Source organism: Ostrea edulis, chromosome 1, assembly GCF_947568905.1.
Source record: "Ostrea edulis chromosome 1, xbOstEdul1.1, whole genome shotgun sequence".
In the NCBI taxonomy this organism is placed as follows: domain Eukaryota; kingdom Metazoa; phylum Mollusca; class Bivalvia; order Ostreida; family Ostreidae; genus Ostrea; species Ostrea edulis.
Window position 1 is genome coordinate 47133568 of NC_079164.1, and position 27190 is coordinate 47160757.

General features: G+C 35.5%; 2 protein-coding genes across 5 annotated transcripts in view; one reads left to right on the forward strand and one right to left on the reverse strand.

The window, feature by feature from the left end:
* The window catches only part of LOC125652350 (deoxynucleoside triphosphate triphosphohydrolase SAMHD1-like), a 69073-nt gene that overhangs the window by 19256 nt on the left and 22627 nt on the right, over positions 1-27190 (forward strand). For 2 of the 3 annotated variants that reach the window (XM_048881505.2, XM_048881499.2), the window contains exons 2-7: positions 13485-13707; positions 13997-14063; positions 15852-15921; positions 20341-20501; positions 20696-20811; positions 22073-22143. In XM_048881505.2, the coding sequence (XP_048737462.2) occupies positions 13506-13707; positions 13997-14063; positions 15852-15921; positions 20341-20501; positions 20696-20811; positions 22073-22143 (687 nt within the window). In that variant the 5' untranslated portion in view covers positions 13485-13505. Of the gene's footprint in view, positions 1-10520; positions 10621-13484; positions 13708-13996; positions 14064-15851; positions 15922-20340; positions 20502-20695; positions 20812-22072; positions 22144-27190 lie in introns of those variants that run through there. The other variant, XM_048881512.2, reaches the window with a different exon arrangement.
* Positions 8151-10409, reverse strand: LOC125652384 (uncharacterized). Of its 2 annotated transcripts, XM_048881583.2 has the most exons (3): positions 10293-10409; positions 8661-10144; positions 8151-8441 (listed from the first exon to the last, which is right to left on the reverse strand). In XM_048881583.2, exon 2 carries the CDS (start codon positions 10134-10136, stop codon positions 9102-9104), a length of 1035 nt encoding a protein of 344 aa, XP_048737540.2. In that variant the 5' UTR covers positions 10137-10144; positions 10293-10409; the 3' UTR covers positions 8151-8441; positions 8661-9101. The 2 variants fall into 2 exon arrangements, with proteins under 2 accessions (XP_048737540.2, XP_048737539.2); XM_048881582.2 differs by having other exon boundaries at positions 8661-10390.

A 27190-nucleotide genomic window follows, 5' to 3' on the forward strand; every position in this document is an offset into this window, starting at 1 on the left:
ATATACAGGTAGTCCTTTACCAAAATTGTAAATTTGATTATCCCTGGGGTACTTGTTCTGAAAATGCTTACTTAGGAATAACAGAAATGGAATGTACAGAAAATGGTGAATTTCACAATCCATGGTTTTGACTCTAGGATGGGTCCATATCAGTTATATCTTTTAATGTTAATACACCTTTTATATTATGTAAAACCTTTCATCAGTGTATGCACTTTTGAGGGCATTGAGGATTTAAGAACACATCTTGTTTTATACTGTTGCTGAACATTAGAATTTAGCTAAGATGTTCAGAAAAGGAATTTTTCTAGATTTCATAGCCCTTGGGAGTAGATACTTTTTCACTAGTACTCGTGTGACCGACAGGGCCTGTGGGCCTCTTGTTCAGAATACGTACGAAAGCTATTTTTAATTTGTGTGTGTGTGTTGGGGGGGGGGGGGGGGGAGGGGCAATACACTGTAATACTGTTGGTGTAGTGAGGAAGGTCAGGTATATCGGTTGCATTTAAAAATCAAAGTACTTATGGGAGTTGATTTATGTAGGTTTGCACCAGATGCTTCTGGGATTGAGAATTATTCCAAAATAATAATAAAAAATAGAGAAGTACCCTCAAAAGTAATAAACTTATGTTGTGTCTCTAGGCCTATAACAATCAACGCACAATTATTTATGTCTACATACATATAGACACTGGTAAGTTAACACATTGTCTGGATTCTATTTCACTATTCCAACATATTATAATGTAATACGCTTACAATTGCTCTTTTTTGTCAAAATATGTCACTACACAAATATTCTAGCACAAGAACATGTTTGGAAAAACTCCACACATACCTCAATGATTCTTTAATTAGTTTATGCTATTTCTTCATTTCTTTTCTACAACTCCTCTTAAAGATTGACACGACTTACACAACTATCCAGTTCCCCATTGCTTGAAGTACAAGAACTTGTACTTAAACATCAGACATTTACGTATCCATTATCTTTAAAATTGTGTATGATCCTACTTAATATTTGAAATTCAATTCCTAGAGCTCTATGCTATCCTATCATCTAGGAAAATCTCGATGTACATAACTTCGTAAGCATCAACAAATGACAGTAAAATAGCTACAATTTATTCAATTTCCAAACATAGCCATGTGGTCTTAATTTTGCACATGTGAAAAGGTTAAGATAACGGACAGTGATACATTTCATAAATCCTAAAAGGAATACAAAATTAAGAGTTCGACAAACACGGAGTCCTGTGTATATATTAGAGGTTGGACCTGCGCTTAGGAGGAGTAAGCATCCCCAGTCGACCGGTCACTCCCGCCGTAAGCCCCATGTCTTGATCAATTAAACGCATGTGATTGTGTACAGGACTCCATGTCCCACCCCCTCCTTGTATTTTTGAATGGTATTTCGGGTGTAATTTTGATAAAATATGAAACTTCAGTCAGTTCAGTAATACTTTAAATGGAATACTCAAATCTCGCATAGAAATCAGTTTTTTTTTTTTAAAATGTCATATCAACGATCATTAGAAATTATTAAAGTGTGCAATTCAGTCGGTGACATTTAAAAAAAAAAAAATCTGCACTTTGCTGAGAAATCCTATCAAAAGAGCAATTACCAACTGAAAAGGACGGTCGTTCTAAATCTGCTGATGATTCTTGGATTATATGCATCGCTATTTGGTGCGCAATATTTTCTTCACGCTGTTCAATTGCAACAATATAACCTCACCATCTACAACGAACGGAAGGTGTGATATTGATATCTTTCTGTCGTGGTCCACTATTTTTAAAACAAAACAAGAGGCCCAACGGCCACATCGCTCACCTGAGTCACCTTGGCTCATATTTAAAGATTTTCCCTATATATTTGTATGCAAAACTTTGATCCCCCTTGTGGCCCCATCCTACCCCTGAGGGCCATGATTTTAACAAACTGAAATATGTCAGAAAACTTTCATGTAAATATCAGCTTTTCTGGCTCAATGGTTCTCGAGAAGAAGATTTTTCCTATATATTTGTATGTAAAACTTTGATCCCCTATTGTGGCCTTATCATACCCCCAGGGACCATGATTTGAAGAAACTTGAGTGCATTATATCAGGAAGCCTTTATGTAAATTTCAGCTTTTCTAGCTCAGTGGTTCTTCAGAAGAAGATTTTTCCTATATATTTGTATGTAAAACTTCGATCCTCTATTGTGGCCCCATCATACCCCCAAGGCCATGATTTGAAGAAACGTGAATCTGAATTATGTCAGGACACCTTCGTGTAAATCTCAGCTTTTCTGGCTCAGTGGTTCTTGAGAAGAAGATTTTTCCTATATATTAGTATGTAAAACTTTGATCCCCTATTGTGGTCCCATTCAACCCCCGGGGCCATGATTTGAACAAACGTGAATCTGCACTATGTCAAGAAGCTTTCATGTAAATCTCAGCTTTTCTGGCTCAGTGCTTCTTGAGAAGATTTTTAAAATATATTAGTATGTAAAACTTTGATCCCCTATTGTGGTCCCATCCAACCCCCGGGCCCAGTGGTTCTTCAGAAAAAGATTTTAGCTCTTCTGAGCCGAAGACTCAAAGAGATAATCATATGGCCATATGTCTGGCGTGCGGTGTGTCAACTTTTTGGAAAAAGGGCTATATCTCAAGAACCCCTTGGCCAATTTTTGTCACAGGGTATCCCTGGCCCAAGGTCTTTTATTTGTACTAAAACTAGGGTTGTGACCCTTTCACAAGGGGAGATAATTAGGAAAATGCAAACAAAAGTAGTGGTTGCTAAAAAATCTTCTTCTCAAGAACCACTGGGCAAATTATCACCAAACTTATGCATAAGAATGAGGATAGGTTGTAGATAAAAAATTGTTCAAGGCATCATCCTGGGGCAAAGGGTGTGGTCTCAAGGTCACTTCAAAGTTGACCTTAAATTTTGTTTTGTTAAAAACTTTGATATTTTGCTTAGTATAAAGACTAGGATCATCAAATCTTATCAGTTGATGCATCTTAGGACATAATATCATGTTGTCTCAAAAGTAGGTCATGGTGACATACTTTTGAATTTCGCAGGTAATTACTATATTAAATAGATTTTGATGCATATCTTGGACACTTTTGAGCCTATGATCATCAAAAGTTGTCAGTTGATAGATCATGGGACCTTCAACTGCGTCATGTGAAAAGTATGTCACCATGACCTACTTTCTGAATTTTATGGCTAATCATTTATGAATACATTTTAGGTTGTTATTTCAGATACCGAGAGGTTTAGAATCATCAAACCTTTAATTGATGCGTCTAGAGGCCTCGAAACATATTTATAATTAAAAAAGTAGGTCACAGTGACCTACTTTTTGAATTTTGCAGACATTCAAATTTCACATTTTCAAGTTTAGATGCATATTTTGGACACTATATGAAAGCTAGGATCATCAAACTTTGTCAGTTGATGCATCTTCAGTCTTCATAGTTTGTTGACCAAAAAGTAGGTCACCGTGACCTATTTTTGGATTTTGACGGCTATATTTGAATATTTCAGATACTATTTGACTTTCAATCATCAAACTTTGTCAGTTGATGGGTCTTGAGTCTTCAGAGTGTCAACCAAAAAGTAGGTCACTGTGACCTACTTTTGGAATTTGACGTTTATATCTGAATATTTCAGATACTATTTGACTTCAATATCAAACTTTGTCAGTTCATGCATCCTGAGTCTTTGGAGTGTGTCGACCAAAAAGTAGGTCACTGTGGCCTTCTTTTGGAATTTGACGGCTATATTTGAATACCATTTGACTTGTCAGTTGATGCATCTCGAGTCTTCAGTGTGTCGACCAAAAGTAGGTCACCGTGACCTACTTTTGGACAGTTACATTTAAATTTTCAGGTACTATTTGACTTAACATCATCAAACTTTGTTAATTGATGAATCTTGGTTAGCGAAAATTTTTGCCTGTTCTACAATGTATCAGAAGAGCGATTCTAGGCCCATGGGCCCACCCTATATTTACATTTTTGTGATTATCTCCCCTTTGAAAGGGACATGGCCCTTCATTTGAACAAACTTGAAAGCCCTTCACCCAAGGCTGCTTTGTGGCAAGTTTGGTTGAAATTGGTCCAACTGTTCTTGAGAAGTCGAAAATGTGAAAAATTTACAACAACGACCAAATTTTGATCAGAAAAGCTCACTTAATTAAGGTAGTTCCATCCTCATGTGACTGATCAATATTAATGGTTAAAAGTGGGAAAACTTTATTAATTTCCACTCAATATAGTTTAATTAATAACCAAAGAAAATGTATGTTGCCACCTTTTTAAAGATGTCAGACATACAACAAGAGCAACGCCAACGTGGCATAATACGCCCGTAGATTTTGCTAAAGGAAAACATATTTTAGTGCGATTCATATTTTAGTGAAGTTAGCACTGGCCTCTGTGAGCTAATTCATTATGATGGTGATCAAATATACCAAGTTATAATATCCAGGAGCTTACGGTTCGGTTTGTATCCTGTCCACAAGGTTTTCCTTATAAGTGATACTATGACCTTGACCTTGAAAAACAATAGGCATCTTCCTCTCATCATGGTGATCAAATATACCAAGTTATAATATCCAGGAGCTTACGGTTCGGTTTGTATCCTGTCCACAAGGTTTTCCTTATAAGTGATACTACGACCTTGACCTTGAAAAACAATAGGCATCTTCCTCTCATCATGGTGATCAAATATACCAAGTTATAATATCCTGGAGCTTACGGTTCGGTTTGTATCCTGCCCACAAAGTTTTCCTAATAAGTGATACTACGACTTTGACCTTGAAAAACAATAAGCACCTTCCTCTCATCATGATGATCAAATATACCAAGTTATAATATCCTGGAGCTTACGGTTCGGTTTGTATCCTGCCCACAAGGTTTTCCTAATAAGTGATACTACGACCTTGACCTTTGACCTCTCACCTTGAGAAACAATAGGCATCTTTCTCTCATCATGGTGATCAAATGTACCAAGTTGTAAAGCCCTAGGGCTTATGGTTCAGTCTGTATCCTGCCCACATGGTCCGGACAGACAGACGGACGACGCCATACCACAATACGTCCCGTCTTCGATGGGCGTATAAAAACGGAAGCATACATCAACATCAGAAAATCACACATTTTCGTTAAACAGAATAATGAAAATAGATAAAAACTTGTTGAAATGACAAAATTTGAATATCAAGTTTTAAAAAACTGCTAATTCATAAATACATGTATGTATAGAATAATTGTAGATATTAGGGAAACCAATGTTTAATAGACATCCAGTAGAGAAAATTCCATCATAGGAGTTATGGCCCTTGACATTTTTTAAATCATCTATGGAAAATATAAACTTTTTCAGTATGAATAGTTTACCAGATTTTTTATTATATCCAGTGAATAAAATTCCTCAGTAAGATATATTTCTATCATGCGCTAAGTTTAATTTAATAAGATTTTTGCAAAAACCTATGACATCACACGAGGATCGTTCAACCTCATGCCTTTCGCTCAGGTGAGCTAAAAACCGTGAAGAGGTCCACGAATATGAGGTGCCGTTTTAATATTTTTGAGGTATTCTCCGATATCAAAAAAAGAATTATTGATATTAATAATTCCAATTCCCGATATCAAAAAATCATTTTCTGATATAAAGAAATCGAATTTTTGATATTAAAAAACAACTTGGAATTTTTTAAATCAAAAAATAAGATTTTTTATATCAAAAATTCAAATTATTGATATCAATAAATAACTTGTTTTTCTGAAATCAAGAATTCTATTTATTTTTTTTTTAATATCAGAAAATCATTTTTTGATATCAGGAATTCAATTTCATCTATTAAATTCGTAGAAAGCATCCAATTTGTATTTTAAAATGTGATAAGGAATGTTTTGGTTCCAGCTGACAAAGCTTGTAACAACATTCGTTTGCCTTTGTAAGACTCATTATATTACAACTGTATTTCAAACGAACTTGACATTAATTCCACTTTCGGCAATCATACTTATACACACCAACTGCTCTTTCAAAGGACGAAATTCTTCAAAATCATGCTTCAGTATGTAATATCCCAGTCAATGGATCGGATGAATACAAGTTACCGTAACTATACTAGATTCCTTAAACTTCATGAAAACCCTTACAAAGATACATTGCTGAGTCATACGTTTTGATGTTGTTGATTTAAGAAAAGATTTGTGATTTCAAGTTCACTAAAAGTTCTTTAAAAAAAAATTTGAATTTAAATTTACACCACCTCACTTCTGGCATATGTAGTCGCACAGTTTCTCCTTTGAACACGGCTGTTAATATTTTCGTGAGGAGCAAAGATAAGGGCTTGGTAGAACATTTACTGGATCCAGGACTTTTCTACACTTTACACGACCAATCCTCACGATAAATTACATACTAGACTTTTTGACATCAGACAGCTGCTTCTTCAACAAAAATGGAAAACGCAAAATATTCCTTATCTAGTGATCAGACATGCCAAAAATTACTTTGTTAAACGCCACTCTGATTCCACGCACAAGTACTCTGAAGTTGAAATAAAAATTTGCTAGAGTTCCTCATTGACAATATCTTCGTGGTCTTTGGTGATTAGGTCTTCCAACAGTCTGTCGTAATTCCCACAAATTGTGCTCCTTTGTTGGCCAACCTGTTTTTATAGTCCTGCGATGCAGAATTTATATTTCATAAAATTTAAGCGAACAGAAAAAATCTCTTGCTGTGGCCTTCAATTCGACATTTAGATATATCGATGACGTTTTATCTACTAACAATATTACATGTGCACCTTTATTTTGCAAGAAATGTGAATATATATTTAATGCTCTCTGCTTCTTCGGACTTATTTCATGATAAACTGCATATACTTGCATGCAATTCCAGTGTGCAAGAAAAGCTTTTTTCGTCCAAATTATCTTGACATTCAAAATGTTTCACGAATGTACGATATGTATTTTGAGCAATGCATGGTGTTATAAAACGTGATTTTGTTTCTCATTCCCCATACATTACTGAATCCAGCCACTATCATTTTAGTACCAGCAACAGTACACCACTTCGCTTGATCGAGCGTGTAGGGCAAGGCTTCACATAGATTTCAATGAAACTTCACTTTTGTTCTCAGAGACCAATCACATTAAAAGAATGACATAGCGTGGTGATGCAAACTCACTTGACTTGTACCGAAACCAAATGGTCAATCAGGGAGTGAAATTTGCACGCTTATTTTAATGATAGAATATCACTCAGGTGCGACAATCACATTTCGGGTATATACGGGTGGAGAAAAATAGGCTACCCGAAAGAAATCTGGCCAACAAGATGAGAAATATGTACATAATTATGAATTCATGTCAGCTTTAAAGTTGATTTAATACCTATTAAACCAGTCCTTTCCCCTTGGAGATTCCGATTTCAACAAACTTTAATCCAATTCTGTCAAAGATGCTTTGTGCCAAGTTTGAAACTGGCTTCGTGGTTTTGGGAGAAATAATTTGAAACAAACTAGGGACAATTTTTTGGTAACATAAAATAGATGGCTGGTCAGGTTACAGAAAAATAATCCTACATCTAACCTTTCTTTGTTCAAGAGTATCTACCCAGACAAAAAAAAAAAACTTTCGAGAAAATTCTTCAAGTAACCTCAACCACCAATACGAAAAATCCATTTATAAGCTTGAGCATTTAAGATACCTTTGTAAGAAAATGACTACCCACATACATGCATCGAGGTTGGGTGACCAAAAAAGATGATTCCTATTTAACTCTAAACCCCTTCACCAATATCGTTCTAAAGAGAGTACAGAGTTGACTTGAAATGAAATATAGACCAGAAAACATCAAAATCTGTCGGTCATATACCATCAACAGATATTTTCTTAAGGTTGGAAATTTTTGCGATTTCATCCATAAATGGTAGGTATTCATATTCTGCATTTTACCTATATGCATGGTTTTATATTTTGCGATTGTAATTTTTGCGATGTTTCCAATCCGCAAAAAAATGGGACAACCACAGAAAATACCTATTCTATGGTATATTTGGTTGGGTTTCTTAATCCTCTTCGTTTCGTGACTGGTGTACTGAAAAGACAGCTTTTAGTACATAGAAAAATAACAAACCTTAACATGATTTATTCAATGAACAATAGAGCATACTGGTTGCATACATACAAATCATTTATTTACAGTCATACTAGTAATACGGATAAAACAAACTTTAGTAGTACTGTCAATAAAATTCATTGTTTTAATGTCATATCCCACATGTTACCCAAATGCCCTTCGACCCTTCTTTGATTGACCCATACCATACCTGTGAACTTATTTACTACCTGTTTTACATTACACTACCCTGGCTTTACTGAAGGTTTTCTTTTGGGGCTCGCAACTCTTTCAGGATGATTCTCTCTGAATATGGTAAAAATGTGCGATCAGTTTCTTGCAATTGATAATGTACATATACATTATTTACAAACAAAAACTTTTCAGTGACAATACATTTCATATTTACAATTGCAAACCACAATTTGTCACATGAAAACATGTTATATACAGATATAAAATAGCTAAAGGTACCCTGGATTAACCTTTCAACCCAGAATACCTGCATCAATTGGGTCTCCTTACCAAAGCTGGTAAGAGGGCTGGCATGATGGTGGCCTCAGATCTCAGATTGGATGGGATGTGCAAATCCAAACTGTCCTGTAAAGATACTTGTAAATCATTAATAATTGTTTCCATACAAAATTACAATTTTACAAGCAATTTCTGTCTTTCAAAGTTCTCTATTCAACCTGTAGTCATGTCTTGTGTTTTTCTTTGTCTTTCTAACATTTACTAATGTATACTAACTGGCCCATATCCTTCCAAGCATAACAAGTGCTAGGTGAAATACAAAATGCAATTCAAAAATAAAATTTAACATCAAAATTGTTACAATTCAAAACCTCATTATGCTGCTTGGATTTGAGCCAATTATCTCTCGATACATTATACCACCAGAGAAAGGGACTAGCTGACCCTTTTGGTAAAATTATAGCATTATTCACATTCACAAATCACAAGGTTTCACACGTCATCTCCATTCAAGGCAGCGGTACTTGAACACTTCGAACAAAATTCCAAAGAAACCTTATCCTGGTGGACATGAAGACAGACTCCAGCTGACGATAATTTTGATCGCTTTGACTTGGCTGCGGGATAGTCATGATCATTATCAATGGATTGCCTCTTCCTTGAAAATGAAGAGGAGAGTTTCACGTTTTTCACATTAGGGATGTTTTTTAGTAGATTTGATAGAACACTCTGATTCGCTAGCACACTTCTCAGGTAATCCAATTCTTCCTCCATCACCTTGTGCGACAACTGTAGTTTGTTGCAATTGTCTTTCAATGTTTTGTTCTCAGATTTTAACTGCTCTACATCGCTCTCCAAGTTCTTTATGTACGTCTTCTTTTTTTCTCTGTTAAGCTTTGCTTGGATTGCATTTTTGCGATTTCTTTCCTCCATAGCTTCATAAATTTGGTCCTGTGTGTCCTCTGGTGTGCTGTATGCTGGAGTTTTTATGACCTTAATTACTTTAATTGGTGGCAGTTTGGATGAGTTAGATTCCTGTGCCAAGTTTTCTTTGTTATTTGGCATTTTGACTGTCTTGTGGTCATTTTCTAAACCCGTCTTAGATTTTGCTATTCTTGCGCTTCGCGTTTCCCTCTGTGTTACTTCTGAAGGAGAAATGGCTGAGAGGGTTATGACCCCATCTGAGGAATTTTCTTGGTCAGAACTGACAAAGTCACAAATGGGTGTGGTCAGTGCATGAGCTGCTATTGCAACAACGTCCACAGAATCATTCGAATTTTCACAAGGCGATTTACCAGACAGGTATTCCGAGATCTCTTCATCCAACGCGTCTGGGAAAAGAGGCATCCCCTCTCCCAAAGTCTCTGGCAAAGAAATGGGGCCATCGTCCATGCTTGACACGGAGTGGCACGGACTGTTCATTGCGCTATAGCCGCTGTCCGATGAATGACTGGGCGACAGTTCTGTGTATTCCCTCTCTCCTTTGACACCCAGGGTCACGTCATCAACAAGAATATCACTTTCCATAAGATTATCTAAGAAATAATCAAAACTGTTACTAGACCCATCAAATTCCATCATGCAAAATTATTCTAATGATCGCCAACAGAATTAGTTTGATTATTTTATTTTTATAAAAATACTTGAATCAAACTAATCTGTTCACCCAGGTTTTTGAATTACCTATACTTCATACAGCCTTCTCCAACCCTTCTGTCTCTTGTTGTGACGATATACGATCACATGCAGTTTATGTACTACTCAATAAACGTTTCAACAACGTTTGCACTGTAAGCAAGAATTCTACATTTTCATTGGACAAATAAGTCACATGGGGATCAGTCAATTGGTTGTTATTTTAAATAATATACGTCATTTAATCATGGCTAAATTTATGTGCCCCGGAAGAATGTTAATTCAAGGGCAGAGAACCAGGTTCAAACTATTTGTGTTGTGTGTTGTCGTAGCTATAGCTCCTATCTCACTGGGCAAACGAGTTAATACGTAATAGGTATGCCATATGGGCCAAATGCAATGATTGTATCATTTTAAACTTCACCGAAATTCCTAACTTTAGGATGATTTAATAAATCGACACAGTCACTGTGACAGTGAACATGTGGATAAGTTAAAATAATCTAGATCTACCTGTGTCCACAGGAGTCGGCAATTTTATCAATAAAGTAGAACTATATGAGAAATGGGCATAAATACAACCACTGAGCTTCGCGACGAGCTCGCGAAGCTCAGTGGTAGTATTTATGCCTATTTCTCATATATTTCTACTTTATTGATAAAATTGCCGACTCCTGTGCTGTGTCTCGGGACAGTAGGACACTGTCATTTATCGATAATACATTCTATCTTTAGAAAGCATTCTAGGCTATCTAATGTACCTGTAAGCGGCGGGTCATAGTTACGAACAAAATGGCGACGCTGCGTCATTAGTTACGCTGGCGGTCAATGAAAAAAAAAAATGTCTAAAACAGTTTTAAAACTTGCCATATTATCCCATTCTGTAGCATATCCATTTGCCATAATTATCTTTAAGTCATGGTAGCGAATTGCTTAGATAATAGAATGTATAGAGATATGAAGGTTGCAAACAATACAATAATTTCAACATGGGGCATTTCCATTTACCACTGCCTACTGGACCATTCTAGCATATACACGCTCCCAAATCATGAGGCAGATTTTGGCACCGCGACCAGGGCTAAGCCTAATGCACTGTGATATCCACTCTTCTGGTCTTCACACGTATTCACCTATATTACAACCTTGCATTTGTAACAGGAAGGAAGAAAATGCAACGGACCAGACCGGGATTCGAACCCGGGCCTCCTGAATCTGTAATCAGATTGCCTGAATCTGTAGTCAGGTGGCAGCCAACTGAGCTAATTGGCCACCAGCAATCAAACCCGGCTGACCGCTACACACCCATCAGAAAATATGACACTAATTCATTCATGCACCTTCTACTCTCCAATTCCTTTTTCCTCCAATTGGATTAAAATCAGATCTGATCTCAAAACAATAAGAAAAACATGGAAAGAACTGGAACAAATTGTGCAGGATAGAGGGGCTTAGAGAGATCTTGTGGGTGGCCTATACCCCAAAAGGGGTAGTAGGAATAAGTAACGTAATAGAACCAGTAGGTGATGATGAGGTAGTGCACGTAAACTGCCCCTTCCCTTTCAACCATATTCCTGCCCCTTTTCTCCATTCTCCTCTTAACCCAGTCCATCCTTACACAGACAAAAAAAATGTAGAAAAATATTACAATTTTAAGATGCATATCTCTCCTCATCATCACGTTGGATCTACTTATTCCTACTGCCCCTTTTAGGGCATAGGCCACCCACAAGAGTTCTCTAGGCCCCTCTATCCTGCACAATTTGCTCCTGTTCTTTCCATGTTTTTCTTATTGTTTTGGTGTTGGTCTCCAGGTTTCTCCGCCAGGTGTTTCTTGGTCTACCTCTCTTGCGCTTTCCTTAGGGGTTCCAGGATAATGCTTGCCTTGTGATGTTAGGATATGGTTTGCGTAGAGTGTGCCCTTTCCACCCCCATCTTCATTTTAATATCTCCTCTCTGACTTGAACTTGATTTGTTCACTGCCACAGTTCGGTCTTGCTGATTTTGTCAGCCCATTTAATCTGGAGGATTTGTCTCGGACATGTGTTGATAAATGTCTGGATCCTGTTTGTTGTTGTAACAGTTGTCCTCCATGTTTCTGAGCTAGATTATAAACATAATGTTTAAAATCATGAATTTATGTTGCGTACTGTAGCCCTCGGTCACTTTGTACGAGCAAAATTGACTAATTTCTTTTTATTTGGAATTGGCTACTATGTTGACTCACAATATTTTTGCCGAAATAATTAATGCTATTTTGAGTGGTGGTAAAAACTGTTTGAAATTGGAACTTGCAGCAAATGTAACGGGGCCATAGCATTATTAACTGCATATTAAAAGAAAAACAGGAAAAAATTTAAAAGTTGTGTGAAATTCAGCCTAAACTGGGCAATAAAGAAGAAAGTTTTTGATTTTTAATATCAGATAATTTTCAGGCATGATACATGCCTTAAATTTCTTTTGGTAGTTTAAACTTGCTGAATCATTTTACAAGTCTTTCTTTTGGTATGGCAGCTGTTTGCTATATATATGTGTGTGTAAGACTCTGAAGTGCGATGGGACTCCAAAGTACGATGGTCACACCAATCCCAATGGTGTGACATGCCAAAGTGCGATGGTCCACACTTGTGCGCCAAAATGCGATGGTGTGACACGCCGAAATCCATTGGTTTGTAAACGACACAGTGTTGTGGTACAGACTACCAACCGTGTGTTGTTTCACTAAAATATCGGTGCAAAATCCATGCATAAAAATAAGAAGTTCAACATATTTCATTACCATTTAGTTGTCGTGTTATTAAACAAAAAACTTTCCAACACGAAATCGTATAGAATGTTTTGCATTATTGCATATTCCCAGGATTTTATTACGTGTACGTCACAAGTAATAAATGATCATGAACTAAAGAATGTTTGGGCGAAGAAGATAGCTCGACAACAAATGTACTTTGCTGTTCTCACTATCCTCAACCTTGTATACCTTGCCGTTGCTGTCGTCCGTGTTGCATTTCTTCGGTTTCATTTTGAAAGACGTTAAGAATGATGTCACAATGACGAGACATCACAAACGTTACTGAACTCCACACCATCGGACTTTGGCGTGGCCATCGCACTTTGGCATCCGCAACATTAACAAACCATCGCACTTTGGCGTGACCATCGCACTTTGGAGCGACCATCACACTTTAGAGTCTTACATATATATATATTATACAGGTACATTATTTGTTTGTTCGTTAGATTTTCCTAAGAATAATTCCAATGAAGAGAAGTGGTGCAAGAGATGAGGCATCAATTGCCAAGACAAAGAGTGACCTCCCTTGCAAGAAGAAAAGAGATGATTGCAAGCCCAGTGGAGAGGAAGCGGCAACACAGTCTCGGGACACAATCATCTCCAGAGATAGCAACTGTTTGGAATTTCTGACTTTGAAGGGGCACCAGGATGTAGCTGATATCTTACTAGGTTGTAATTAAATGACAATAGATGGTCTCATAATTGTGTGAAAATCCTTACTCACATTTTATTATGCAAATTGACTACATGGAGGATATGATAAATCAGTTTATATCTTCACTAGCTGCTCTCATTTTGATCACAAAATTATTTTTAATGCAAAATTTTTATGAATATTTCCGAATCAGTTTCACTGTGAATTGATATACTCATCTTGATATTTGTAGGTATGATTTACTCCCTGAGTTTGAATCTCTTAGTGGTTGTACCAGTGATGTTTTAAATTGCTTGTTTTCAGGAGAGGGGGTGACTAGTAACTTACTGGACAGGGTAACTGAGGGTCAGCTGAAAGATCTTGGAATCAGGTTAGTGTTATTTAAGCTCATCTGCACGCAATAATTCAGAATTGAAGATATCATTAATTATTTGAAGAGATCTTTAATCAAATTGTTGCGCGCATCAAATGAATTGATGATATCTTCAAATAATTGAAGATATCTTCAATTATTTGAGTTTATGTTAATTTGGCGCTCCATATAAATATGTGCAGTATTGTACTACAAAATTTACAAAGACTTAACATGCACATCACAGAAAAGATAGAGGAATTGTCTCATGGAAATGATAATTTAAGCTGATGGTGTTTTAAGTTTAATCTGTCTGTCTAATTAAGATTCCATCTGCCCCTTGGGAGTAAGCCATGGTGTTTCAGAGTTCAACTGGAGATTCAAAGATCATTTTGATAAGAGCTAAATCACATCTGCTCAGTTAACGATTAATTAATAAGTATAATCTTTGCAAAACCCAAAATAAGTAATTCATACCATGTGAAAGAAACTCTAAATATGTGTAAGAAAATGAAAATTAGTTTTGGAATATTTCTGTAGTTATTTGAACAATTCAAGAGATATATTGACAAGTCAATATGGAATATCGGAACCATTATTTCGTGTCCGATTCCATCATGGTTTTAATATTTAGTATGCCCAACGAGATCATGTTTTCTGTGTTAACTTGGGCAACTTTCAATAGACAAGCACCTAGTTATTGATAATTTTTATCAGATATAGTGATATGTTCAGGGACAGTTAATCGTTGATTTTGACAGTTGAGGGGTGGGGATCAAACGGAGAAAAAAGGTGCAATTATATATGTAGAAAAATTTTTTAGCAAGAAAAACAGTTCTGCCCAAACCCCAAAATCGTAAACTCAAAATGGGGGGGTGGAGTGGGGGGATGGGGTATTCTTCAGTACATGTAAGAGTTCAATACTTGCATTTCTACTACCTCTCATCGCCATTATAACAAGTGACCAGCTAATAAATCGATCTTTGCATGTACTAAGCAACAAACATTGTATATGATAATAATACAATAAGTACATCATATGTCAAGAAAACGGGGGGGGGGGATAGAAGTGAGGGGGAGGGGGGCTACATGTTGAGCACTGTATGTACGTATCTGGGGACCAATGCATAAATTGTGATTATTTATATCATTTTATTGCGGTTGGTTGTTTTAATGACTCAAGAAAATAAATCTCATTAAGTAAATATCCACATACGTACATGGAGGAAATAATTTTTTTTATCTTCGCTTTTAAACATCAGAAATTTAATCCAATAACTCATGCTTTTGGTACTAGGACATTCACTTACAACATTCTGCAAAATAACTTACAAACCAGGTAGGTATTTTATTTGGTGACACAGTTGGGTGAGAAAAACTCAAATTTTCTGAGAAATCTCAGATTTGAGAAAATCTCAATGTTGGTGACCCCGAAGCCTATTTGTACATGTATCAGAAATGAGTCGTCTTTAGCCCTTACTATTTTGTATACAAGAGTTGCCCAAATGATGCTTAATTTTCGTAACGTCTTTATCTGAAGAATTTCAAAATTTTCTAGTTCCAATATCCCGTATTGCAATGTGCAATAAACACATCCCAAGGAATAATCTTGATTTTACCTTAGACCTAAAAGCAAAGATATAGGTGCAATCTTTGCACTATTAAATAATCTCTATTTTACCTCAGACCTAAAAGCAGTATTTATTCCAATTAAGGTTGACATTATTTTGTGTCATGCACTTTTATCTGTTTATAATGAATCGAAAACATCTGACGGGCGTATCATGTGCACTTTATTTTTTTCAGTTCATTGGGAAAGCGTCTTGAAGTCATTCAACTTATACAGGAAAATACACGGAGATTGTACACGTACAAGGTGAATAATATTTGTCATTCAAAACTTGTATATGAATGCAATATCCACAAGTATGTGTGACAATACAGTGAAACTCCTCAACACCATCTGGCTGTTGGACTGATTAAGAAATGGCCAGTTTAGAGGGGTGGTTTGTTTAAAGAGGAATAACACACCAGAGAAATCTGATTTGGGTAGAAAGTGGAGGATATGTACAATAATATTTTGAAATTGAAAAAATTGAAAACTTTCACATTTACCTCATTTAGTGAAAAAATGCAATTTTAGTTGAAAGTAATGTGGCCAGGAAAAAAATTTAAATCCTTGCTAGACTCAAATGCACAATCTACAGCTCAGCAGTTGACACATAAATCTAGGTACTGAGCTACCCAGCTGGGTGATTAGATTTGAAAGGAATTTATATGTATTGCTGAAATTTATATTTTCATTCAAGTTTCAAAATGATGTCAGTCATTATGGCAATGTATTTTAATGAAAATTAGCAGCTATTTATGAGTTATGTCCCTTTTTCTAAGCTATCATTGCAATAGATTTTCTATTATAATGACCATGGACATTTAGAATTTGAGTACATTTACATGAAATGATTATGCCTTATTCTTTGATTTGTAAAATATGTATATAAAATAAAATTGGACTGTTCTATAAGTACACACAAGCTGTAAAATTAGATATATTCAATGCAGGAAGCTAAGCTGCAGAACTGTAGGTGCAGTCCCTGAAACGTTCTTCTTTCCCACTTGAACGGTGAGCGAATGGTGAACGAACGCAGAGCGAACGGTGAACGAACACAGAGTGAACGGTGAACGCAATTTGGTGAACGGTGAGCAAACGCAGAGCGCAAAGTGAACTAACGCTGAGCGCACACTGAACGCAAAATGATGTATTTACTCGGAATGTTTCGGATTTTTCTCTGGGATTTTACTTATTTCATAATCAAGTAATAAAATACATTAGAGCGAGATTAATATAAGCCTTTTGGCTTGTTTCTCAATCTATTACATGTATAAGACATTGTTTGTAAACATTATTATCGAATTATTTATGAATAAATATTGTTTAAACTAAAAATACATGTACATTTCATCAATTAATAAAAAATTAAATAAACCGGAATCGTGATACAGCATATTTTACAGTTTTGGATATATTCAAAGTAATACATTTTTGTACAAGTACCGAGTATACATGTATATATTTCATGAAATTATCGCAAATTATACATTAACACACACAACAGTCATACACAAACAAAAGCAAATTTCGTATGTACATTGTGTATACCATTACATGTACAGATACATTTAATGCATAGGTATAATATATAAGCAATGCATGTGAAAAGGAAAACACTATAGTCTATATGCGTAGTGACATCCAGAATTTACAGGTGTTCATGTATGGCTTCAAACTTTACGAGCTCAATCGTTTGGGATACCTGTAATTAACAAACAAAAAACCCGAAAAGAGTCAAGATAGATGCAGTAAACAAACAATACGGATGGTATACCCTGTGTCAACACCTCAACAATCCTAACAGTATTAAATATTTCTACTTACATTTGGTGTCATTCATTTGTCGCAGCTACATCGACCCGAGGAAATAATCCTAGAATTTTAATGCACATGAAAGTACAAAACTTACTATTTTTATTAAAGATGTGACCATAGATTGCAGTTAGATCGTGCAATATTTTTATATATTTGATGTAGATAAAACTATTTATTGTACTGAACTACCCGTATAATGTTTAAAGGCTAATGCAGAAACGTACAAGATAAACAATTACATCTTTGCATTAAGGACAAATGTTACAAAAGTTCCAAATTTGGCAAGAGTAGTAAATATCAGCTAATTGACAATGTCTTTCATAAATATAGGCGTAAAAATTATATAAGCCATATCAGTTTGACATTCTGACACATACATACGGTATGTACAATGTACATTATGTAGCATCGTTTGTTTGTTTTTATTTTTCAAAGTAGGGAGGGGGTGACTTGTTTAAAACTCTTGTCAAGCAATGCAAAATAATTATAATAATTTGTGCTTTTGCCCGAACTTGTAAATGCTAAATCGTGAAGTTTTCATAACCTGAAACTGCCTTATTTTTTTTTTACTTAGGTTAAATTCATAATGATAAGCTCTTATATTCGTTTCTCATTTAGAATTTTTTTAAACTAAAGCTCAAATGAACCTTTCGGCATTCACAGTGGATAATCCTGACATTTTGCACTTCAAAATTAAATTTTTGATATAGTAAGAAAGTCTCCTTCGACTCATACGCATACGTTCCATTTTCATTTTCGCCTTGCTATCAAGATTGGTCCTTTCACTTTGGTGTTCCGAATGAGAATGAAAAGACTGAATGATGAGCGGACGCTGAACGCTTTGTGAACGGTGAGCGCACGCTGAACGGAGAGCGCACGGTGAGCGAACGCTGAACGAATGGTGAGCGAACGGAAAAATGGTAAAGTAGAACGTTTCAGGGACTGTATCTGAGAAAATATTAGGACAGCTTTTCTCAGAGAGCTACTGTTCTGCACTATGCAGGAAGGTACTGTTCACTTTGTAGTTGAGTGCAATGTAGGACATTGAAATTGAAATAGAGTGATAAATAGCTACAACAGTTAAGGGACGAAAATGTGAATTATCAATTATGTTACATATCAAATCAACACGCAATGTTCATGAGACCATTGTTTACTTTCTGTTTTTGCTCTTACCAAGCTTGCATCTTGAACAAGGAATCTCAATGGATGATTTAATTTTAGCTTATTGCATTATCCTCTGTCCCAAACCCATGTTTTGAATGGTGACTGATGTCAATTAAGGGTTAGTGCGAGGTAACAAATCAATAACCCTTGACTTGTGAAGATGACAACCCCTGGGTTCTGACTTTAGGGCAATAAATAAAGCACAATGACAAGGTTTTTACTTACTATATCTGTAACTTACATCTCCGACCATGAGGGTTGAAATGTATGGCTTCCTAATTGATCACCTCATAGTTTTTTTTTTTGAGTAAGTATTTCCTAATATCTGTTTACTGTAAATTTGAAGAAGAAAAACTACGGATGTCCAGTTTTTAGGGGTGGCCATGCAGTATTATGAGGATTTCTGATGTCCAGTTTTTAGGGGTGGCCATACAGTATTATGAGGATTTCTGATGTCCAGTTTTTAGAGGTGGCCATGCAGTATTAGGAGGATTTCTGATGTCCAGTTTTTAGGGGTGGCCATTAGTATTAGGAGGATTTCTGATGTCCAGTTTTTAGGGGTGGCCATGCAGTATTATGAGGATTTCTGATGTCCAGATTTTAGGGGTGGCCATGCAGTATTATGAGGATTTCTGATGTCCAGTTTTTAGGGGTGGCCATGCAGTATTAGGGCGATTTCTGATGTCCAGTTTTTAGGGGTGGCCATGTAGTATTAGGAGGATTTCTGATGTCCAGTTTTTAGGGGTGGCCATGCAGTATTATGAGGATTTCTGATGTCCAGTTTTTAGGGGTGGCCATGCAGTATTATGAGGATTTCTGATGTCCAGTTTTTAGGGGTGGTCATGCAGTATTATGAGGATTTCTATACAACAAGTATAAAAGGCAAGACTTTTAAAATAGGATGATTTCAGGTGGAAAGGGGAGGGGGATACTCAAGAGTTTTACTGTGCTCAGCAATGTAATGGTGAAGCATTCTATGTTTACACTTTACTCTGTGATCATACACAGCTTTGTTATGTTAACACTTTATTATTTTGTGATGATACACAGCTATGTTACTGTGAAGCATTCTATGTTTACACTTTACTCTGATGTTATACAGCTATGTTTTTGTGAAGCATTCTATGTTTACACTTTACTCTGTGATGATACACAGCTATGTTATTGTGAGACATTCTTTGTTTACACTTTACTCTGATGTTACACAGCTATGTTATTGTGAAGCATTCTATGTTTACACTTTACTCTGATTTTACACAGCTATGTTATTGTGAAGCATTCTATGTTTACACTTTACTCTGATGTTATACAGCTATGTTTTTGTGAAGCATTCTATGTTTACACTTTACTCTGATTTTACACAGCTATGTTATTGTGAAGCATTCTATGTTTACACTTTACTCTGATTTTACATAGCTATGTTATTGTGAAGCATTCTATGTTTACACTTTACTCTGTGATGATACACAGCTATGTTATTGTGAAGCATTCTATGTTTACACTTTACTCTGTGATGATGCATAGCTATGTTATTGTGAAGCATTCTATGTTTACACTTTACTCTGTGATGATACACAGCTACATGTATGTTATTGTTTACACTTTACATTTACGCTGCAACTGTTCAAAGAAAGTCATAGAATATATAAAACATTTTGCATATGATCTGTTTCGATTTAGGAATTTTTTTTTTTTTTTCAGATTGTAAATGACCCAATCCATGGTCATATTGAAATCCACCCCCTTTGCGTAAAAATCATAGATACTCCCCAGTTCCAAAGACTTCGGTGCCTCAAACAGCTTGGAGGGACTTATTTTGTGTATCCTGGGGCAGCTCACAACAGATTCGAGCACTCGTTAGGGTATGCCTAGAAATTGTTTGTGTTCCAGCATTAATTAGTTGTGTTACATGATAACATGCATCATATTATGAAATTGTAGTTACGCTTTTTAAGTGGGGTGTTAAAGAATTCAGAGATTACTTGGTATTCAAGGTATTCTGTTATGATATGGGGTGAAAATTATGATGCTGTATAGTGTATGCTTTGTTTTTCAGAGTTTGTTATCTGGCAGGAAAACTGGCATCTACCCTGAGAAACCAGCAGCCTGAACTAGAGATCACGAACACGGATATCTTATGTGTTCAGATCGCTGGACTGTGTCATGATCTTGGTATAACAAGTTTGTAACATAACTATATATGCTACACAGGGAAAAGTGGCTCGCATGAAATTCATATGAAATTCGCATGAATATCATGCGAATTCTTCGCATGAAAAGGAGACGAAAAGGACCACGCATGATATTCGCATGAAAAAATCATGTGATTTTCATGTGAAATTCGCATGATTATCATATGAAAAATAATTCGCACGATATTCATGCGAATATTATTGTTACCTACTATTAAGGTTTTTCGCACGATATTCATGCGAATATGATGCGAATATCATTATATTTTCATATGAAATCCATGTAATGTATACATTGTACATGCAATTCGATGCATATTTTTGTATTAAACATTTATTTTATCTTAAATGTTTTAAATATGCAAATTTGTAAGTAATTTTTAAAATATTTTTGTAGTAATTTATGTACATTTTACACTGTGAATTTGTAAGTAATTTTTAAAATATTTTTATAGTGATTTATGTAAATAAAAGCAATTATGAATATTTAACACTATATAAATGTTGTATAATAATATGTAATAGAAAATACAGTAAAATAAAACCAAAGCTACCAAGAAACTTGCAAAGGAAACATAATTTTATGCTAAAACAAAAATAGTTTTTCTTTTAAACCCATTCATTTCTGATACAAGATTAGTAATAAAACAACATAACACACTAAATGGATTATCAATGACACGCAGCAGCTTTAATGTTGTAACAATACAATGCACTATAATTACGTAACATGTAGCTACAAGTTGAATTATTATAAAATCTAAACGTGTTGTCTGCTCTACGTGTCCTCCTAAACTGATTTTACATCGTTACTCATTTGAAACCGATTCTATTGAACTGCATGACTGAACATACCTATACAGGTATTCGAATTGAAAACTTGAAATATACCAAATAGTCCATTTATTATAACCAAGTAGAAATTGATTTCTGTCTTATTCGTTCCTCAAACGAAAGAAATCACATTTCCTTTCTACCAGCAAGATAATAAAACAGCTGAAAAAAGTTGCTCATGAAGAATGGTCTTGCTAAAAGTATGAGATGATATTTGTGTTTGCTATTTGGATTATAAGTGTACAATTTATAATATTTGTGTTTGCTATTTGGAATATAAGTGTACAATTTATGATATTTGTGTGTGCTATTTGGAATATAAGTGTACAATTTATGATATTTGTGTTTGCTATTTGGAATATAAGTGTACAGTTTATGATATTTGATATGTTGGTTTGTTTCTGTAGGGCATGGACCATTTTCTCACATGTTTGATGGGAAGTTCCTGCCGGTGGCCAGACCTGATAAGAAAATCAAGGTATTCTATCAGTATTAAGAACTTGTATCCTTGATGTAATTATTGTCAGCTTTTCTTATCAGTAGGTCTACATTTCATATATTAAAGAAAACAATACATTTAATACTGATACATGTATATATATGTTCCAATGATATGCTGCAAATTTGAAATGATTCAAATGTGTAATAAACTTTACGCTATAATATGTTTGGATTGATGCCTGACAAAAAATAGATCGTTTGTGTATGATTGTTTCTATAATGTCATCAAATGAATTAATTCTTTTAATTTCTTAAAATACAGCCAAACGTGCAAAACACTATCCCCAGTTTGCTTGAGAAATTATTTTGCACATTCTATAAGTAAATAGTGTCTGATCACACATGCGTTCTATGATTGGATAATGCCTTGATTTCTGATAGATACATGACAATATATATGGCTTTTCATACTAATGGCAATAAAGAAGAATGCTTCTTTGTATTTTCAATATGTTTTATCGTATTAAATGTGAGGGTTGTCCCAAAAAGTCATAGACAATGTTGATAACTCATTCATTCGTTAGAAAAAAATCATGAATTTTCTTTTCTTATTGAAAAGCATCATTTGTGTGTTTTTTTTAGCTCACTTAAACCGAAGGTTCAAGTGAGCTTTTCTGATCGCTTTTTGTCCGTCGTCTGTCTGTCTGTCTGTCTGGCTGTTAAACTTTTCACATTTTCAACTTCTTCTCCAGAACCACTGAGCCAATTTCAACCAAACATGGCCAAAAGCATCCTTGGGTGAAGAGCTTTCAAGTTTGTTCAAATGAAGGGCCATGTCCCTTTCAAAGGGGAGATAATCACAAAAATGCAAAAATAGGGTGGGGTCATTTAAAAATCTTCCTCTCAAGAACCACTGGGCCAGAAGAGCTGAAATTTACCTGGAAGCTTCTTGACATATTGCAGATTCAAGTTTGTTCAAATCATGGCCTCCGGTGGTAGGATGGGGCCACAAGGGGGGATCAAAGTTTTACATACAAATATATAGGGAAAAACTTTAAAAATCTTCTTCTCAAGAACCACTGAGCCAGAAAAGCTAAGATTTACATGAAAGCTTCCTGACATAATGCAGATTCAAGTTTGTTCAAATCATGGGCCCCTGGGGTTGGATGGGGCCACAATAGGGGATCAAAGTTTTACATACAAATATATAGGAAAAATCTTTAAAAATCTTCTTCTCAAGAACCACTGAGTCAGAAAAGCTGATATTTACATGAAAACTTTCTGACATAGTGCAGATTCAAGTTTGTTCAAATCATGGCCCCCGGGGATAAGATGGGGCCCCAAGGGGGGATCAAAGTTTTACACACAAATATATAGGGAAAAACTTTAAATATCTTCTTCTCAAGAACCACTAAGCCAGAAAAGCTGAGATTTACATGAAAGCTTCCTGACATAATGCAGATTCAAGTTTGTTCAAATCATGGCCCCTGGGGGTAGGATGGGTCCACAAGGGAGATCAAAGTTTTACATACAAATATAGGAAAAAGCTTTAAAAATCTTCTTCTCAAGAACCATTGGGCCAAAGAAGTTGATATTTACATGAAAGCTTTCTGACATAGTGTAGATTCAAGTTTGCAAAGGGTGGTTTGGGCCATAATAGGGACTAAGGTTTTACATGCAAATATATATGGAAGGTCTTCAGATATGGGCCAAGGTGACTCAGGTGAGCGATGTGGCCCATGGGCCTCTTGTTAAATCTCACCTGGGCTTTTCTGATCACTTTGTCCGTTGACCGTCTGTCTGTCCATCTGTCTGTTAACTTTTCACATTTTCAACTTCTCTAGAACCACTGGACCAATTTCAACAAAAATTGCGGAGATAATCACAAAAATGCAAAAAAAGGGTGGGGTCATTTAAGAATCTTCTTCTCAGGAACCACTGAGTCAGAAAAGTTTACATTTACATGAAAGCTTCCTGAGATAGTGAAGATTCAAGTTTGTTAACATCACAGCCCCCCGAGGGTAGGGTGGGGCCACAATAGGGGATCAAAGTTTTACATACAAATATATAGGGAAAATCTTTAAAATCTTCTTCTCAAGAACCACTAGGCCAGAAAAGTGTACATTTACAAGAAAGCTTCCTGAGATAGTGCAGATTCAAGTTTGTTAAAATCATGGCTCCCGGGGGTAGGTTGGGGCCACAATAGGGATCAAAGTTTTACATACAAATATATCTGGAAATTCTTTAAGAATCTTCTTCTAAAGAACCATATTGGTCCAGAAAAGTTTACATTTACATGAAAGCTTCCTGACATAGTACAGATTCAAGTTTCTAAAAATCATGGCCCCCGGGGGTAGGATGGGGCCACAATATAGGATAAAAGTTTTTAGAGAAAATTAAAAAAAAATCTTTTTCTCAATAACCATTCGGCCAGAGAAGTTTAAAAAAATCATGGCCCCCGGGGGTAGGTTGGAAAAACAATAGGGATAAAAGTTTTACATGTGAATATATATAGGCTTCGTCGGTTTCCCACGGGTGCTTCTATTCGATTCTCTCCATCATCACGATATATTGGGGAAATCTTTTAATATTGGCAAAGGTGATTCAGGTGAGCAATGTGACCCATGGGCCTCTTGTCATATTTCATGTACCTCTTGTTGATAAACTTCTTTCATAAAATATACATCTTCATAATATTTTTTTTTAAATGTGAATTTTAACGAAAACTACCTGGTTATGAATTTAAAAATCCTTTTCTGACTGAGATATCTGAGACTGGGTTTGTGATTCAAAGGGATATTGTTTCACTTTTATTATTTTTGTTGTACCCAGATAAGTATTGCATTGTGACTAGTGTATCGCATCGTAAAGTACTGTATATAGATTATTGACCATTGTAGATAGTACCGTTTATACATTGTATGTATCATTATATTTGTATTACAAATCGCATTTTCCTCTATGAACCAACCAATTTTAGCAAGCGACACAATCTGTTCATATTGACTATGAACGGATTATGAACTAGTTTAAAACACGCGACTGAGAGAGCATAATGATATGAAAAAATACAACATGTGTAACAAAGATCTTGCAAAGTCACACCTCAGATTAAGATTGTGAACTTACATGGATTATCATCCCAACCTTGTGGTCTCCTAGCTTTAAAATACAGTGCACTGTTCAATGTTGATAAAAAGCAGGGTAAGACGAAGTGTGACGTCATGTCTATGTTTTGACATACGTCACAATACGACTGTGACAGAGGCGGATCTTAAGAGTTCATTTTATGCAACAAAAAGAAATTTAAATCTTTGTTTTTTTACGTGTCAAAAAATACGAACTGCACAAATCTATAACCCTAATCTATGAACAGTCAGTAAATGCTAATTCTTAGAGAGTGTCTGATATGTTTCAGTGTTAATCTGCTCGTGTCTGGGACGGAAAAGGAAGTGCTATCTGCACATTAACTCGTACTATGATGGCTTTCGGGTTTGATTAATTCGTTCTATTTTTAGTTCGTTCAACATTGGAAAACAGGTGTTCCGTCAATTAAATGAGATTAATTTGGCATGAAGGCAAATTAATCTGTATTATCAGTTTCAAATCCTTGGCACGTCCCGCTATTCAGACCGAACATTGAGCCTCCATAACTGTAGGTTGTGTTGATATTAAAAAGCAAGATCAAACTCTAATGTAAAATATAGATAATGATAAGTGTATTTGCCTATCAGAGTCTGTCCAAGAGATAAAACCATGTATTCCACTGATTTATAAATTCATCATATTTACAATGTTGAGTTGCAGTACACTTAAGTGTAGTTATATGTGTTTTAAGATCAATCAGCAGTTCCTGGGTTTGTTGCTGACATCTTTTTCTATATAATATATGATTTGATTATTAACAGAATAATGCTTATTATACGCCCGTCAAAGACGGCACGTATTATGGTATGGTGTCGTCCGTCTGTCTGTCCGGACCTTGTGGGCAGGATACAGACTGAACCATAAGCCCTAGGACTTTACAACTTGGTACATTTGATCACCATGATGAGAGGAAGATGCCTATTGTTTTTCAAGGTCAAAGGTCAAGGTCGTAGTATCGCTTATTAGGAAAACCTTGTGGGCAGGATACAAACCGAACCGTAAGCTCCAGGATATTATAACTTGGTATATTTGATCATCATGATGAGAGGAAGGTGCCTATTGTTTTTCAAGGTCAAAGGTCAAGGTCGTAGTATCGCTTATTAGGAAAACCTTGTGGGCAGGATACAAACCGAACCGTAAGCTCCAGGATATTATAACTTGGTATATTTGATCATCATGATGAGAGGAAGGTGCCTATTGTTTTTCAAGGTCAAAGGTCAAGGTCGTAGTATCACTTATTAGGAAAACCTTGTGGGCAGGATACAAACCGAACCGTTAGCATATTTATGAAGTAGCACATTCTAAGGCTTTCCTTCTTTATATCTTGATATCCATTTCTACAAGCATAATAATGAATTAGCTCACAGAGGACAGTGCTAACTTCACTAAAATATGAATCCCACTAAAATATGTTTTCCTTGAGCAAATTCTATGGGCGTATTATGCCACGTTGGCGTTGCTCTTGTTTCCTTAGAACTAGTGATTTAAAAAATAAGGGTTTTTTTATCTAATGTAATATTGATACCTTTTGTATTACATAAAGTTATGATAGATCTTAGAAGCTCCTGTACCTTTGGACAATCCCAAAGCAGATGAATAATTGTTTCGTCACTATTTTTGCATTAACAACATATTTTGGTGTCTACTTTCCCTATTTTAAATAAGATTGAATTTTTAGTAAAAATGTAGTTGTTAATTCTAAACTGTAACCACTGCAATTTAGAATTTTTTGTATATTGAAAAGGATGTGAATAAATCTTTTCCCATTGTGAATCTGAAATTTCAAAATGCCTTCTTTACGAACATTCTTTAATACCTAAAGGATCAATACAGACTACAAATGGTCACATTGCTCATGCACAGAAATTATATTACTCCATTTTAATTAATTCTTGGTAAATCATGTATATGTATCAATTCATACCAATGATAAGATT

Excerpts from the sequence above, each read along its gene's own strand:
- LOC125652384 (XM_048881582.2), bottom strand. The coding sequence starts at position 10,190 with ATGATGGAATTTGATGGGTCTAGTAACAGTTTTGATTATTTCTTAGAT.